The following is a 15,833-nucleotide window of genomic DNA, read 5'->3' on the forward strand; positions in this document are numbered from 1 at the left end:
TCCAAAGACTGTTGAACAAAATCTGTCCAACACGATAAACGATAGCTTCAAAACCAAATTATCCAAGAATGTTCAAAGCTAGAGAAACGCAGTTACGGTCAACACAAGTTGGCCGTAATGTCGTGTCCTCTTACATCTTAAAGAACGGTTCTTCAAGTTCATTTTAACTACAGTTCCAGTGAATGCTAAAGCATTTAATAGTCTTGTTATTACAGATCTATCAGAATGAACAAATTTATGAAACATGTCGGTCTGAAATCACTGAAATCAAAAGAACAGATTATAAATCGTACACGGTTAGAGAGACCGCTGTTGAGGACCGATGCCCAGGAGAGCCGTAAATGCCGCCTTCTGCTCATTACGTCCAATAATTTCCACTTCACTTCCAGATTTTTTGTAAGGAGTATATATTTGCTAAGTTAAACTCCTCATGTCTACGTTAGAAAAAAAATTTTCCCGCGTGGACCAAAAAACTGACAGGAGAATTTTAAAAATTTTTGAAGATGCCAGTAGAAAGAAAGTATTTAGAATAAAATATCTCACGGATAACAGGTATTGTTATGTGAGGTACCTTCATTGCTACAAACTGTAAGTTGCCTCCTACTAAAGTGCCGGTCTATCTGTAATCTTGCCAAGCGCCAGATGTTGTATTGATTAATACATTTCTTGACTGTGCGCTTTTTTAACCAAAAACTGGCCCTTAATTAAACTAAGCCATTCAAAATTAAGGATAAGAACAAACAATGGCGTTCCCGGACCTTGCTCACAGTGATTTTCGGCACTGTACCATCGACTCTCAATAAAAACCAATACAGAACCAGTCAAATAGAAGTGTAAAAACTTCTGCCAGTCTGCCCAGAGTCGATTAAGGAACATCCCAGTCTGTCCCTCTTCTTCGCAGCCTCATTTACATTATTGGTGAACCCTGCACAGAATGTTTCACATAATCAGACTGTACATACAAAGAACATAGCAATTTTTGAACATTTCGAATAACTGACATCATGCTTAAAATTTTTAAAATGGCGATACTCTCAAAAGCTATTCTAGCTCCAACTATACCATATATTGCTGCATTTACATGTTTGCGGGGGAGTCGGATGTGGAGGTCGGAGGCGGATGTCTGAGGTCGGTGGCGGAGGTCGGTGGCGGAGATCGGTGGCTGAGGTCGGTGACGGAGGTCAGTGGAGGTCGGAGGCGGAGTTCGGAGGTAGCGGAGGCGGAGGTCGGTGGAGGTCGGAGGTCGAGGAGCGGAGGTCGGTGGAGGTCGGTGGCGGAGGTCGGTGGAGGTCGGTGGTGGAGGACGGAGGTCGCAGAGGCGGAGGTCGGTGGAGGTCGGAGGCGGAGTTTGATGTGCGAGTCAGAATTAGTTGTGGTGTAGTAGTAGAAGTAGTAGTACAAGCTTCGAGTTTCGCCCGTGGGGTGTCAATCCCAGTGTTTATCAGTCTATTTCAAATTATCTTTTTCCAGTGTCTGAATAGTAGACTCAATGGTCTTCATATGTTGTGATTTTTGGATTTGTTTTAATATTGTTTGCGTATCGAAAATGGAAAATGTTGAGGTCATATTGGACATTCATGAGTCCGTTATCACATGTGTTGATGCTTCGCCGGTGTCACTCCTTCTCATAGACCCCCTGACTGATTTTTGACACTGATACGTGGATCTCATTAAAGTTGTTTCAGTCGAACTTAAACTGAACTTGAACTAAATTAAATACCATTTTGAATTAATTAATGCATTTATTGAGCATGAATTTCAAGTTTCAAATTAGCTTTCATTTTAACTTTCAATTCTCCGCGCGTTTTAAGAGTGAGAGAGAGAGAGAGGTAATTGCGGCGTGTAAACAAACTGCTCAGATAGAGGACATACGGTAATTATAGCTGCGCCTATAGAGGACATGCGGTAATTATAGCTGCTCAGATTGAAAGCATGCGGTAATTTGCTATGCTCAGATGAAAGGTAGAAAATAAGAGAAGACTGCTCAGACAGATGAGTCAATTTAAATTTTACAGCCGGAATGTAAATAGAAAAATATGATATGAACAGATTCATGTTCAGCGCAAAAATCCAGCATGTTTTTTCATGGTTCAGCTCTGAAATGCTATGACAGATAGCTCCCAGTGATCGCTTTTATAGAGAGCGCGGTAGTGTTTTGATCGCTAACGGTGAGTTCAATTTTTGATTTGCTTCTCTTTCTATGTTCTCAAATCAGTATCCATTTTTCAAAGCAGGCGCAAAAACTAATTTCAACCTCTTTGAGGAGATAACTAAAGATAACACTATTTACAATCTACTTACTACATACTATTTACTAGTATATTTTCAAATAACTGTGGAAACATCATCTTCTCAACAGTGTGAATGCAAGTTGTTTTATTTAATCTATGACTCAATCCGTTTTTTTTTGCGTTACGCACAACCGAGTTCCTGATCTCATAGAGCGTTGAATCGTTATCTTTTTTTAAAAAAGATAGTTATCAGACCACAAAATCAGCTTACGTTTCAGCCCGCCAATATCCCTCAAAAAAGCAGAAGTAAATTTGCTGACTCAGGCTTTTATTTTAATCAGCTAAAATCAATCAAAAATTATTTTCATCAAACCCTTTCATCGTTTTTATTTTGGAAAATTGGTTGCTTTTGCTGAACCTATCGACTTTTTGCACAATGAGGTCCAAATGTCGTAATTGTCAATGCGACTCAAATGTTTTTTCATTTAAGGCATCTCATTCAAATGAGCGCATAAGCAAAAATTTTTTTAATTTTCTGAGCACACATTGGAGTCACCTAAGAACGATTTGAGTAAATCAATTCAGTCACACAAATTTCTTTAAGTGAAAAAATTTGACAACCACCTAATTAATCACAAATTGCTATCAAATACTGCTATCCTTTAAGAGCTTTACCCATTGTTCGTTAAACTTGAATGCTATACAACAGATACTGTTCAACCAAATGACGAAACTTTCGATGAGTTGTTTGCTTCTATTTATGGATCTTCTGAAAAACTTAAGTTTCAACGCAAAATGGCTGGAAAAAATTTGGGGGACTTTATAAATACAAGAAAAGAAACAAATTGTTTATTAAAATGAAATGACAGCTCAATTGGTGCTGAAACATTCTATCTGCATTGTTGAAACGATTATGCTAGGACATGAGCTGAGACTTTTCCCAATTTTTTTAAAGTAAAGTTTTAAATTAATACGATATGCCAAATTTTTGAAAGGTGTTGATTGTTATACCAATCTACGAAACTAGTTTCTTGTCGGATATTGAAAAGTATCGACCCATTGGAATACTGTCTCTAGATTTAAAAAATTGATGGTTAACATTATTGAGCAGTTGCTGCAATTTTAAAAGGAGGTCTACGGAGCATAAAAATTTTTTGCTTGCCAGCTTATAAAGACGTCAAGAAGGCATTTGATTCTGTTTAGCATTTGCAAATGCTCTGGAAATGCGAGTAAAAGAGAATTGAGCTCAGCTTTTCCCTTCACAACTTGAGAGTTTCTCTGTGCGAAAACACAGCATAAGTAAGAACGTCTTGCTAGCCTGTATACATTTGAAATTAAATAAGGAGCTCTCAGAGGCACCATAACAAACAAAAAGGGTGTAGTTTTGATTCCAACACTCGGAGAAGGAATATATAATAATCATATGAGCGTGAGACAAAACGTTCAAATTTTCAAAAAATGATATCAAATTTGATAGAACCATAAGCTACACAAAAGCAGGACCAAAAGATGGACATCGTACGTTTTTATAGTGCAATTCAAAGTACTTAGTTGTTTGTGCTTTGGTCTGAAATCTAAATTTTCATCAATAGTGATTTTGAAAATTAACTTCTCCATGATTAAATAATTGAAAAAACGACGTTATAATGATTAAAGTAAAGAGAGACGGAACACCTGAAGTCGAAATTCATTTATATCACTTTAACTTAAAACTCCAAAAAATGTCAGCAACAGGACGAGAAGGAGAGCAGAAATGAGAGAAATCGACAAAACTCAAAAAAAATGTTCTAGCCAGGAAATCTGTGTGAGCTTGAAAGAACTTTTGACAAAAGATAATCAGGCAAGCCCCACATTAAAACTGAGCCTGGTGAAGTCTGATATTGAAAAAAGGATAACAATAAGAACGACAGTCACAGCACGGCAAGTAACCAAAAACTGCCGAAAATGCGATGTTTGTCATATATCAGCCAGTCGCTCAGTTTATTTAAACCTGCGTTGCCTCAGTAAAATTATTGTTTGGTGCTTCATGTGCCACCTCAATTTTACTTCCAACTAATACCAAAATCAGCAAATTTGAAGAGTTCTTCAAGAAAGGCAGCAACCAAAAACGACCTAAATTATTTGAAATTGGAACTCAATAATAAATGACTGAGTACGTATAGCTGCGTAGTAGACTGATTAGTCATATTTGTGGTTGTGTTCATGTATGACTCATTTATGAGAAAAAAGTTCAAAATTGACAAAAATTGTGATCAACTTCTATAAAATGGCAGAAAAAAGTATCTGTTTTTTTAAATCTCAGTGTAGTCCAAAAAAGTACAATTTTGAGAATGATTTATTGTCGATTGCTGTTCGCTCAATTGTGCATGCGGACAAACTGCATGCTATCCCTAAAATTTCCTGAAATTTCCAGGTTTGATATAACAGCTCCTTAAGGTTTTCGGGTTCGAAATGAAATATGTTAAGTTTTTCGATTTTTCAAAAGAAACAATTAACCATTAAAAGACGGATCTCAAAAGATTTTCTCCCTTTTTATCAAGTTTCAAACAAAGCACACTAAATATTGTGTCCTGATAAATATGATGTCCAGATTGGTTAATCAAATGATAGAGTTTTGACCAATTTTTTTCTATATTTGATGAAACATTAGGCTAAATTGCTTGAAATTGAGGGTAGAAAATGGTGAAGACTTCCAAAAAGCAGAATTCCTAAAACTTCTTGTATCGAAGCTCTAGGTGCAGAGAGCTTTAAGTTTATACCACTTAAGCAAGCCTGGGTTTCCGCCGAAAAAGACAAAAATTGTCTGAACAAGAAAAAGTGGGGCTAGCAGAAAATTTGTTACATTTTTTTTTCAAAATGAGGGAACAATAAAGCACTAAGATTTTTTTGCTTACAATTTTTTGCTGTTCAACTTGCTTTCAGAATAAGTAGTGTTTTAATCTGTTTTAGATCTGAGAAAAACAACACCTTTTAAACTAGAACCTGTTTAAAACCAGAACATGTTTTTATCAACAACTGTTGCGATAATAGTAGTTACAAAAACTGCCAGTGTAATAAATTTTAGTGCTCGATCGACACTGGAAAAACACTTCAGCATTAGACCACCAGTTCATCACACTCTTTCATCGCAAATGTCACTAAGTAAACAGTGGCGATAAAAGAGTGGTGATAAACTCGTAGTCTAATGATGGAAACAGTTTGATAAACTGGTAGTCTTAAAAAACATGATCTCAACAGGTGTTAATTAAAAAAAAATTACCACACGGTTGTTATCGTCCTCGAAGTTATCATGACACCTCGGCTTCGCTTCGCAGTTTGACAAATTCTCGGTGACGATAACAACCGTGTGGTAATATTCATTAAAAAGCAAGCACACGTCTCTTTGTAATTGAGTGCGTCTTTTGCAAGTTTTTTGGCGGTAAATAAAGCTTATAAACTCAAATGTGCCACAATATGATTTACAAACTATTTAATGTAATATACAATAATTCAATCTGAGAAAGCATGTTAAAACGAATATACTAGAAACCAACATCCAGCAAGCATATTTTTTCGAATATGCTCAAAACTATCAACAAATTATATATAATTTGGACTGGAGCAGCATTAACCATCTTGTTTGTTTTTTATTCTATGTCACCGACTTTAACCCAGCCAGTGGAAAACTCTTCTCGACGCCCTCCTTTTTTCAAGTAAGCACACCCTATTACATAATATTGGTTTGAACTTGAATTTTTAATTCATATTTGGGCCTAGAGAACCAGTTTTCGAAATAAAGATCGTTTTTTATGTCTGTGGGGGTTAATTATATCCTAGTTTGACTTTATGGAAGTATTTAATAAGTTTTGCTCATGGGGCCGGTGGTAAATATTGGAGAAAACCCTCATTAAAGTCGAACCAAATTCTTTTCACACTCATCTCATATGTGCAGAAGTATCGAATTTTCTCAATGAACTGTATCAACAAACTACAGAAAAAATAAAGAGAATTTTTTGGCTAATTGTACAGATCTAGATTAGAGTTATAAATTTAAACTAATGCAGTTTTCGGACCCAATAAAATCAGTAAGCTATTGTATTGCATTGTACAGTAGTAATGTACAAAATGAGGCCTGGAACGTATTTTTCGGAATTCAATTAATACGTACGAATACGTACGGATAAACAAAAGCAACAGAAGTCAGGCCGAGGGTTGTCCTTGGTCTTTTACGCAGGATAACTTCAAGCCCTTGATACCAATTATCTTTATATGTGAACAGCTGAGATAGTATAGATAGAGCTGGTTTTTGAGCCCTTTTTTAAACCAATTTCCTGAATCTAAATTGATTTGCTCATTTACAATCTTCGTAACTCTCAGCGGTAACAATCTTTCCTCAGTTTTGACCTTTTTGCTCCGACTCCCACTTTAGTGGAGAGGGAGGAACTATATACTCAAATGGTTTTTTTTGTTCAGGCAATTTTGGCAGATCGATATATTCATCGTAAAGAGTTGTGAAAGGTATCATTAAAAAGCACGTACATCCAAAAATTTGGAATTAATACTTTTTTTTCAGTTTCGTTTTGGCACAATTATGCTAAAATTATTTATTATAAATTAAAATTTTTAACGGTAGAGTGTTAGTGTTACCGTTACTATAAAAGTTTTCTGGAAAAAAAATGCCGTTTTTTACAAACTTGACAATCATACAAAATGCGCCGTTGTTTTTTTTGAATATTTGAAGTACTTCGCTCAACATTTGGTCTAATTCGCAAGCATTTGAAACCCTTGGAGTGTTTTTCGGGCGTGCGGTAAAAACAAGGATAGATTTGATATTATCATGGATTCTTACAATTAGAAATTTCTTAATTTTTTTTATTTGATCTTTTTTTCAAAATTTTTCTCTTTTAATTTATTAATGTTAATTACTGACAAATTTTTTTATACACGGCTCCATTAATGACAGCTCCACGGCTCCAAGGCTACATTTATACCCTTTATTTACAAGCATCGCCAAATGTAGATATTTGTTTTCAGAGAACCTAAAGGTTTTTACGGCTTTGAAGAAGAGTTTCAAAAAATTGTAATTGCCATCATGTGTTTTGCCTCCAGTTTTTATTCTTTTTGAACTCTAATTACTGAGTCTAACCATTCAAAGGTCCAAAACGCTTCGTCAAGAGGTGTAAGTGAACATGTAATATGCATTCGTTTGTTACCTAATGTCTTTTATGTCATTGAATGTTCTTATTTTTTTTATTAATTCTGTCAACTTTTAGAAGAGTCTCTGTAAAGACAGGTCAAATTTCGTTTCGCATAGAATACAAATTAATTGTTTTAAAATCACGGTTTTATGTTCAAAGAGATTTCTTACAAAAATATGACAAATGTGATTTTGTTGCATAATTGCCCCTTTTTGCCGTTGTTTTTGTTTCTTCGGTAAATTTTCATATTTTTTTTAAAAAAATATGGATTTACAAAGATCATTACTAAAAAATTACTGTTTTCTCAACATAGGGATTCAAGGGCCGCGACACTGTTTTCTTGCGGAATTTGGTAGAGTTTATGTTGTTTTTGCCATGTCTTTGTTGTTATCTTTCGTTGTCTTATGCCCAATATTGGTTCATTCAGTTTTCAGTGGCCAACTATTGATACATAAATTAAAAATAATAAGTAATATCGATATATAGCTAAAAAAATTTTTGACTTTCAAATTAAATTTTTCTAAAAATGTATAAGTTTTCCTCAGCTTATCTCTTTTTGTTCTGTTTTGCGTTTTTTCCGTATTTTACAATGGCGTACCATTTCCGCAGCTTAGCCTCAATATTGGGAGATATCTTAAATGTTTCGTTAAATCCAAAAATAATTTGGTTAAACGCTCTGACTGATGTCTTGAGAGCTTAGAAAATTTGTTTAAAGACAATTTTGTGAGATTTGAAAACTTTTCAGTTTTTGAGGTTTTTTCCTCATATTTTGAAATACAAAAGATTTTGAAATACGTTTTACAAAAGACTTTATGATGTTCAGAAGAGACGCAAATAAAGATTTAATTTTCTTGCTGTTAATTCTATATAAACTTAAGGGCTTGAAAATGGTTTCGTGAAAATGTTTTTGTGAAATTTCTTATTTCAGCTTGTATTTAATGTTATTTTATAATCTTACGACTTAGTCTCACTAATAACAAGCGAAAATAGTTTTCGAAGGAATTGCGAGATAAACTGTCTACTCTTTTAGTGGAAAATTTATGTTGGCTATGAAATTTGAGAATATTTGTTTTTTAAGAAGGGGCAATGGATTTCTGAGCTTTTGTCAGTCTTATTGCAGTTAACTTGTAGCTTAACATCTCTATAAACAAGTCACAACCCTTATCTAATAAACAACAACTAGGCCTTTACAGCGGTTTTTTTCTCATCTGGTCTTTGTTCTTAGTAGACCCATTTCCGTAAAATACTCGTCATTTTTGCATATTCGCTCATTTTCGTAGGTTTTTATTTGGTTTTCACAGTGTCACAATAGTTGGCGGTCCTCTTGTGATAAAAAAAACACTATCGAACGATTTAGCGTTTTTAGTGAACAGCTTAATGGTTAATTGGTTGGTACATTGTTTTTGGGCAATTTTTTTCGTGTAAAAAGTTGTGAAGTTTTTTCTTTTTTCCTGTATTTGTCGTTCTTTTTGCAGTCCTATCACATATCATGGATATTGAATACACAATCGCTCTGTATAGATGTACAAAAAGAATCTCTTAATTATTTCATTTGATGCATAATAATTCTAATCAATTTGACAATAACTCTTTCTAAAACAGTCAACAGTTTTTAATTGCTCTCAAACGCTTGACCAACTTTTCTTCTGACGCTTTTTGACTTTTTGTTCTCAAAAGCTGGATAAACAGGTAGTGCCCAGCAGGAATTAAGTGCTCTTAGAGCTTTTCAGCTCTGTTTCAGCTCAAACTGTTTTGGAGACTTATACTTATGGTGTGAAGGGCGGTTCTTAGAGTTTGGAGACCCCCTCCCCACAGTTGCCAACACCCACCAAAACTGCTGTTGCCCCCATCTCACTGTTGCCCAACCCCTAACCCTCCCCCTCCCTCCCCATCAGCCCCTAAGTGCCCCCCCTGGCTACTGATGAACAACTAACCGCTAAAAACACCCAATGTTATACTAATTTTCACAATTTTTTTCAAGCTTTCTGAAAGTTTTTGACAAATTTTGAGTTCAGTCAGCCCTGGTTGTCACCGAGCCTCCTCTATGGTTTTTAAAAGGTTAGTGAATTGTTTCTAGGTGTAATGCAATGGTTTCATCATTTAATGTTACGAATTTTAGTACTTTTTGTCAAAACGTGCAAACATTTTCAATCTTTTTTGACATTCATTTTTCACTATTCATGTGTTACTGGACACAGGGGCCAGAAAATTTCCTTAAGGGTTTTATTATCTATGGTTTTTGTAATTTTATAGGTCATGTAATAGCTTTCAATTTTTTAATATGACAAATTTAAGCAATGTTTTTTGATAAAAACTTGATAGAACTTTTTGGCAATTTCTTGAATTTTTTCATTTTTGGCCTTTTTTAGGCTTATCCAAACTCAACAGCCAATGCTACTCCTCCGGGGTTTGATAATAGGTGACTGCCTTGCTTCTAGTGGTAATGGAACGGTTTTTCAACAATTTAACATCACGAGTTTTAGCAATTTTTTGATAAAACTTGCAGTTTTTTTTCAAGTTTTTTTTTAAAAATTGGCCATTGTTTAGGTTTTTCCAACCTCCAATGAAGCTGCATCAGGGCTCGATAATAAATTACTCCATAGCTTCAAGAAAAAATTTAATGTTTTTCAAGATTTTAATATCAACAATTTTTAAAAAAGCATTTGCAATTTTTTCAAATTTTTTGAATATTTTTAAATTTTTTCCCGCACCAGTGTCCTAGGGACCTCCTCCAACGTTTGATCATAAGCGGTTGCATAGTTTCTACAGTTAATTTGATGGTTACTAAAATTTTAATGACTCCAGCTTAAGCAACTTTTTGATAAAATTATTTTTCTTGTCAAATATTCGGAAAATTTTTATCATGTTCCAAATTTATGGAGCTTTATGAGCCAATGAAACTATATAAAGCTTGAAGTATGGATACTAGGATACTAGATTGTATCTTGAGACAATGAAGCCGTTTTGAAGATTTAATATATTGAATTTTGGCAACATTTGCGATTGTTTTCCAAATTATTGAAAATTTCTGTCCTTTTACAATCATTAGTAGCCAGCGATGCTTTTCAAGTCATGCCGATGAGTTATTTGACATAAATCCAGAGACATAAGTCCAGTTTTGAACTTTTTCACTGCGAAATCGGGAAGCTTTTTTCAAATTTTGAAATATTTTGAATTTTTTAAAATATCATTTTTTTGTTTGTGTCCTTTACTAAAAAAACTAGAAAACTAAAAGTTGCATAGTCGAATTAAGCTAAAGCTAGCTTCTTTAAGCGCTGGCTAGCTACTGAGAAAGCCATTTGCTCGCCCGTTGTCTGAGATTAATTTGCCCGACGTTAGTTGGTTATGTTTAAACTATGCCCTTTTGCTCATTTTTTGTGGACATGTTACCAAGTTGCATTGAAGAAAGATAATTTTTCTTTCTCTAATGAAGTAAAGATTAATTTTTTTATCGTATAATTTTTCTCTGATGCCCTGTGATTAGGTTACTAATGTTTTTCAAAATAATGGACAACGAGTTTTAGGCGTGATTAAAATTTGTTTTTTCATCTTTGTCGCCGTCTTTTCTGGTAGTCATATTATGGTAGCAACAAGTCTCATTGGCCATCTCAGGTAGATTTTTTAAATTCGTTTTTTTGACTAACATGTTGATATGTTAGCTTTTCTTCTTCCTCATTTGGTAGACAGTTGAGTGAAAAATGCAGACAAGCAGTGTCGGAACTTAATGTGCAAACACACATTACCGATCCTCCTTGTTCTGTTCTCAGCATTACTCGAAGAATCGGTGTAGACTTAGAGATTGAATGAAAAATCATAAAATAGTCTGGAGACATATTCGAGACTACAATTTGATTGATTTTATGTTTGATTTTTTTAGGAATAAGGTATGTGGTAAAATTGGGATATTTAATGTATAAGTCTAATGTTTTACAATTAGGCTTTGACTTTACTTCAGAATAAACCTACGCTAAGTTTAGAAAAATAGGTTTTTAGAGAGATCAATCAACTAATAGGTTAAGTTAAGACCTCTTCGGATTTGGACATCACGGAAAGATACATCACGGAAAGCGCCACCTTGGTTGTAGGGTTGCGTGCTCGTTGAAGACTTGGCTAGTAGGATTAAACCATGGCTGATGATCGTTTGGTTGGGTTGTGGAGAAATAGACAATTTGGAGCTAAACTTTTTTTGTATTGTATTGTGCAAACATTGCCTTTCCCATATGAATATTATCCGAGTAGAAGAGCCTAGTTTAACCCTCTCTTTTACTTAGGATAAGAGGCTTGTGAAGTTACCACTTCTCAAGTTTTTAAAGCAAATAATTAGGTAATTATCATTCGTTGGAATTTGAAATGGAAAGACCTTCAATCCCAATTTTCAAATTCTACAATAATTGAAAACGTTCTTGCCAAAATTTAGTTTCAGGCAAAATTGTAAAATCAATCCAAAATTGAGGTAATTTTATTCTGAGCGTCAGTCGAGGCACCATTCATTGTCTCTTATAAGTCGAGGACGGTAACTTTTGTTTCATCCAAACTGAAGTATAGAGACGATCTGATTTCTTTTCATTGAGAATATCACTCCGGCTTGTTATTTTTATACTTAACAACGGTCGAGGTCGTAATTTTTTGTAACTTGAGCTCAAGGACACCTTTTTGATTTTTGTTTCTGCAGTTTTTTTTTCCTTAGTAATTTATAGTTGCCACCAAGAGGAGAATTTTTATGTTTTCCAAATCCTTTTTTGTGAACTTGATGGTACAAAAACTCAATCATGTCACATTTTGGCCAGGGGCAACAAAGTTTTGAACAACCTGTAGTTTGTATCATTTTCCAGGCTACGACTTGTACTTGAATAAACAAGCTTTCAAAATAAATTAATTCACCACCTTAGTTGGGCTCCTTTCACAGCCTTAATTGGCATAGAATTAGGGCTACTTACTTCTGTGAGCGAAATAGACTTACCTAGTTCTCTCTGAATAACCAACTCTACCGAAACACTAAAGATAAACTTCATTTATAACGATGGTAATAGTATACAGTGCAGGAGACAATGGTATACACATAGTGCAACTATCTATTAGACTGAAAAGAGTTAGGTGTGCATGCACTATATAAAAGATAATAGAGTCTTGTCAGTCTGTGATTGGTTGAGAATATTGGAAAATACACATTTCAAATTATCGTATGCTGCAAAGTGGCTGTGACTTATAGCACTAGTCGAGACAGGATTTTATTATTTTTAATGATCTTGCAATTACGAAAGATTAAATAGCAAAAATGATCTGGATTGATATTTTTGCAAGTCAATTTGTAGAGGACGTCAACCTTGTCATGCGCTACTAACCATTGTTGCACGAATCGTATCAACAAAAATGAAGCAAGTCTTCAGCTTCAAAAAGAGTCCCTCAATAATTCTTAGGGATTACATTTTGAGACCCAACTTTAAAATCTTAAGAAAAAAAATTTCCAAAAAAATTATGTAACTGTGTCATCAGACAAAAAAATTTTGTAAATTGAACTTGCAAAAATTTTAACCCGATTACAGGTAGGGTGAAATCGCAGTTAAACAATTTCTTAAAACTGATAAACTGATGTAAAACATCTCACCAGGAGAGTTGCTTTAAGCTTCTACAAGAGGCAGCCGCAAGACTAACTTCAAAATGTTCAAAATGAAAGACCGTTCAATCAGAGGCTACTCTGATAATGATTTTGAGCTCGCGATCATCTTATGTTTAAAAAATTTGTTGTCCTGGGGTTGTCTGATCACTAGTTTGTTAGACCTTTGATGTGAGCCCTGATCAAATCAGATGTTATTTTTGGTTAGGACGGACTGATCAGAAATCTTTTTCACCTGGGACGGTGTGATCAGAAGTAGATTTGGTCTATCCTCGGCCATTGAGAGGCTAATACTGAGACTCATTTTGGAAACGGTCCTTTTAGAAGCTTTTTTGGCCTGAATGTTTGTGACCAGAGGTTAATGTGGCATCTGGGATCGTCGGACCTAAGGTCACACTGGATTGGGATGGTATGCTTGGAGGTTGTCTTGATTTAGAATATTTAGTTGAACGCAAGTCACATAAGAATGGCCGGGATCAATAGGGCCCTTGAAAATAGATACTGATAGGGTCCATTGAAATTGTTATATTAGGTTTTTTCAGTAACCAGACAGGTATTTTCATAGCTAAATGTGTCTCTGTAAATTTCTGCGTTTCCAAAGACCAGCTAGCAAAGTCCAGAGTTATATAGTGGTTTATAACAACATTCCCAATGACAATAGTCTTCAATGAACAGCATATCTTGCACAGCATAATAAGTCAAAGTGGGATTAAAAAGCTGATCACCCATTTTGTTTTAAAAAATGTCTGTTTCCTGTGGTGTGTTTCCGGGGGGGGGGGGGGGGGGGGCAAATTCCAACTGTTTTTGGAAGATGGACTGCCTGTTGCAACGCTAGTTTGGTGTTGCTGGTAGATGTCACACATCTACAAAAAGAAGTATAGAAAGGTTAACTTTTATTAATCCCACAAAAATGCAATCCTTAACTCATGAAAAGACCATGCCTTAATTTGCTACGAAAAGACCTTATCTGGACCCATGAAAAGACTACCTCGACCTTAACTAGGAACTGGACCGTGTATTTCTTGAAGGTCAATATTGGACCGTCTTCTAGAATTTTAAAGTCTTTTTATAAGTCGAGGTATAAACCTGGGGCGGGGGGGGGGGTATTAACAGCTTTTTCTTCTCATCTAACACTAAACATGGTCCTCAATTTATTCAGGTACAACGCACTGCAAGCAATTGAGGAATCGAAACCAGTTCCAGGAGTAAAAACGGACCGAGTGACCGTCCTTAACTTCTTCTACGAGCAGCAAGGGTTCCAAACCAATTACAGATCTTTATGCAAACTGAATTATGATTGTATATTCACACAAGATAAGTTTTCAACTATAGACCACTGGACCAACTATTCAGCGATCATGATATTTGGCAACCCGGGAATTAGCAGGTTGCAAGGAATGGTGGGGGAACATGGCTCAAAACGGGACCCAAAACAGGTTTGGATAGCCAGAGGAATGGAATCATCAGCCTCCAGATTGGACTTTGCCGGAAATTGGGGTTTCCAGAATTTGTTTAATTATACCGCTGGCCTTTCTCGGAAGGCTACATTTCAAGACTCGTATTTCAGAATCGTGGAGAAAAAAGAAAACAAAATGACAACCGCAGACATAAAAAAGGAATACAATTCGTTTCAGAAGGATAAGGATTTCTGTTGGATGGTTTCTCAATGTCGTGTTTACAACCAGAGGTTCGATATGGCATCGGAAATTATAAACAGATTGCCAGGAAAGTTTCACATGTGGGGTGCAGCCTCAAAAAAGTGTATGCCCAAATTGAACCGGTCAAAAATAATTGACCATGGAGCTACGAAGAAAAAAACGAAAGAATATGAACAGGATTTAAGTAAATGCAAAATTTATTTTTCGTTCGAAAATTCGAATTGTACTGATTACGTAACAGAAAAGTTTTCAAACGCTTTGGTTTATTACGCAATTCCAATTGTGAACGGATGGAGAGAGACGTATGAACAACAACTGCCTGGATCTTTTATTCACGTGTCCGATTTTGAGAACATTCCTAGTCTAGTTGAATATTTGACAAGCTTGTTGGTCGACAGAGAAAAGTTTTTCGCGTATCATAAATGGCATTTGAAGTATGAAGTTTTAAGAGAAGAGCCTTCGACAATGTATAATTTACTAAACTGCAAAGTTTGCGAGAAAGTTTACAAAACGCGTGAAGCTAACAAGAATTCAATGACACAAGTCGAGACAATTCCAAATCTCGGTCAAGCGTTTCGCTCTCTTGAAAAGTGTGTTCCACGCTGATTTGTCTCATTGGTTTGTGCTCCTTTATATGTTTATAACTACCAAACTTTCGTGCTTTGTAAAAAACATTGCCTTAATTTTTTTTCTTTATTCAGATGTTAAACATGTAACAAATATCAAATTTCGAAAAATGAAATCGTGATCCAACGCGCAGTTGTGCAAAAATGATTTCAGTAAATTTGTTTTGCAGTTATCAATAAATATTAAAAGTTCAGTTGGTTTTGATAATCGAAACTCCTGGGACATCAACAAGATATATGTTAGATTTATACATCCGGTATTTTACTATTGGGAGGTTTTAGCACAGTTCCGGCAGCTGACCGAAAAAATTTTTTAAAAATTCAAGTTGACCGATAAGTTAAGCAACGAAGATTTCAGTTTGGAACCAGTTTTCTCTTTTTCTCCCAAAACAATTACTGGAAGAATTAAATAAATTACTCAGCAGAAGCCAATTACTGGTGACAGAATTCCCAGCGCCCAATTAAAAATTAACTATCCAGGAATTGCTTTCCTTTGAAATTGCCGTAAAAGCGTTTGAAAATAAACG

General features: G+C 35.1%; 1 protein-coding gene across 1 annotated transcript; it reads left to right on the forward strand.

The window, feature by feature from the left end:
- Positions 1–5,655: 5,655 nt before the first annotated feature.
- Positions 5,656–15,500, forward strand: LOC142344437 (alpha-(1,3)-fucosyltransferase fut-5-like). Its single transcript, XM_075396079.1, has 2 exons — positions 5,656–5,923; positions 14,182–15,500. The coding sequence occupies exons 1-2, from the start codon at positions 5,790–5,792 to the stop codon at positions 15,284–15,286; spliced, it is 1,239 nt and encodes a 412-aa protein (XP_075252194.1). The 5' UTR covers positions 5,656–5,789; the 3' UTR covers positions 15,287–15,500.
- Positions 15,501–15,833: the final 333 nt, after the last annotated feature.

The sequence above is a fragment of the Convolutriloba macropyga genome, chromosome 8, assembly GCF_964194025.1.
Source record: "Convolutriloba macropyga chromosome 8, txConMacr16.3, whole genome shotgun sequence".
Taxonomy (NCBI): domain Eukaryota; kingdom Metazoa; phylum Xenacoelomorpha; order Acoela; family Convolutidae; genus Convolutriloba; species Convolutriloba macropyga.

Bases quoted from the DNA above. Each gene is read 5' to 3' on its own strand.
- LOC142344437 (XM_075396079.1), top strand. From the start codon at position 5,790: ATGCTCAAAACTATCAACAAATTATATATAATTTGGACTGGAGCAGCA. The intron at 5,924-14,181 runs GTAAGCACACCC...CAATTTATTCAG, and splicing joins CGACGCCCTCCTTTTTTCAA to GTACAACGCACTGCAAGCAA.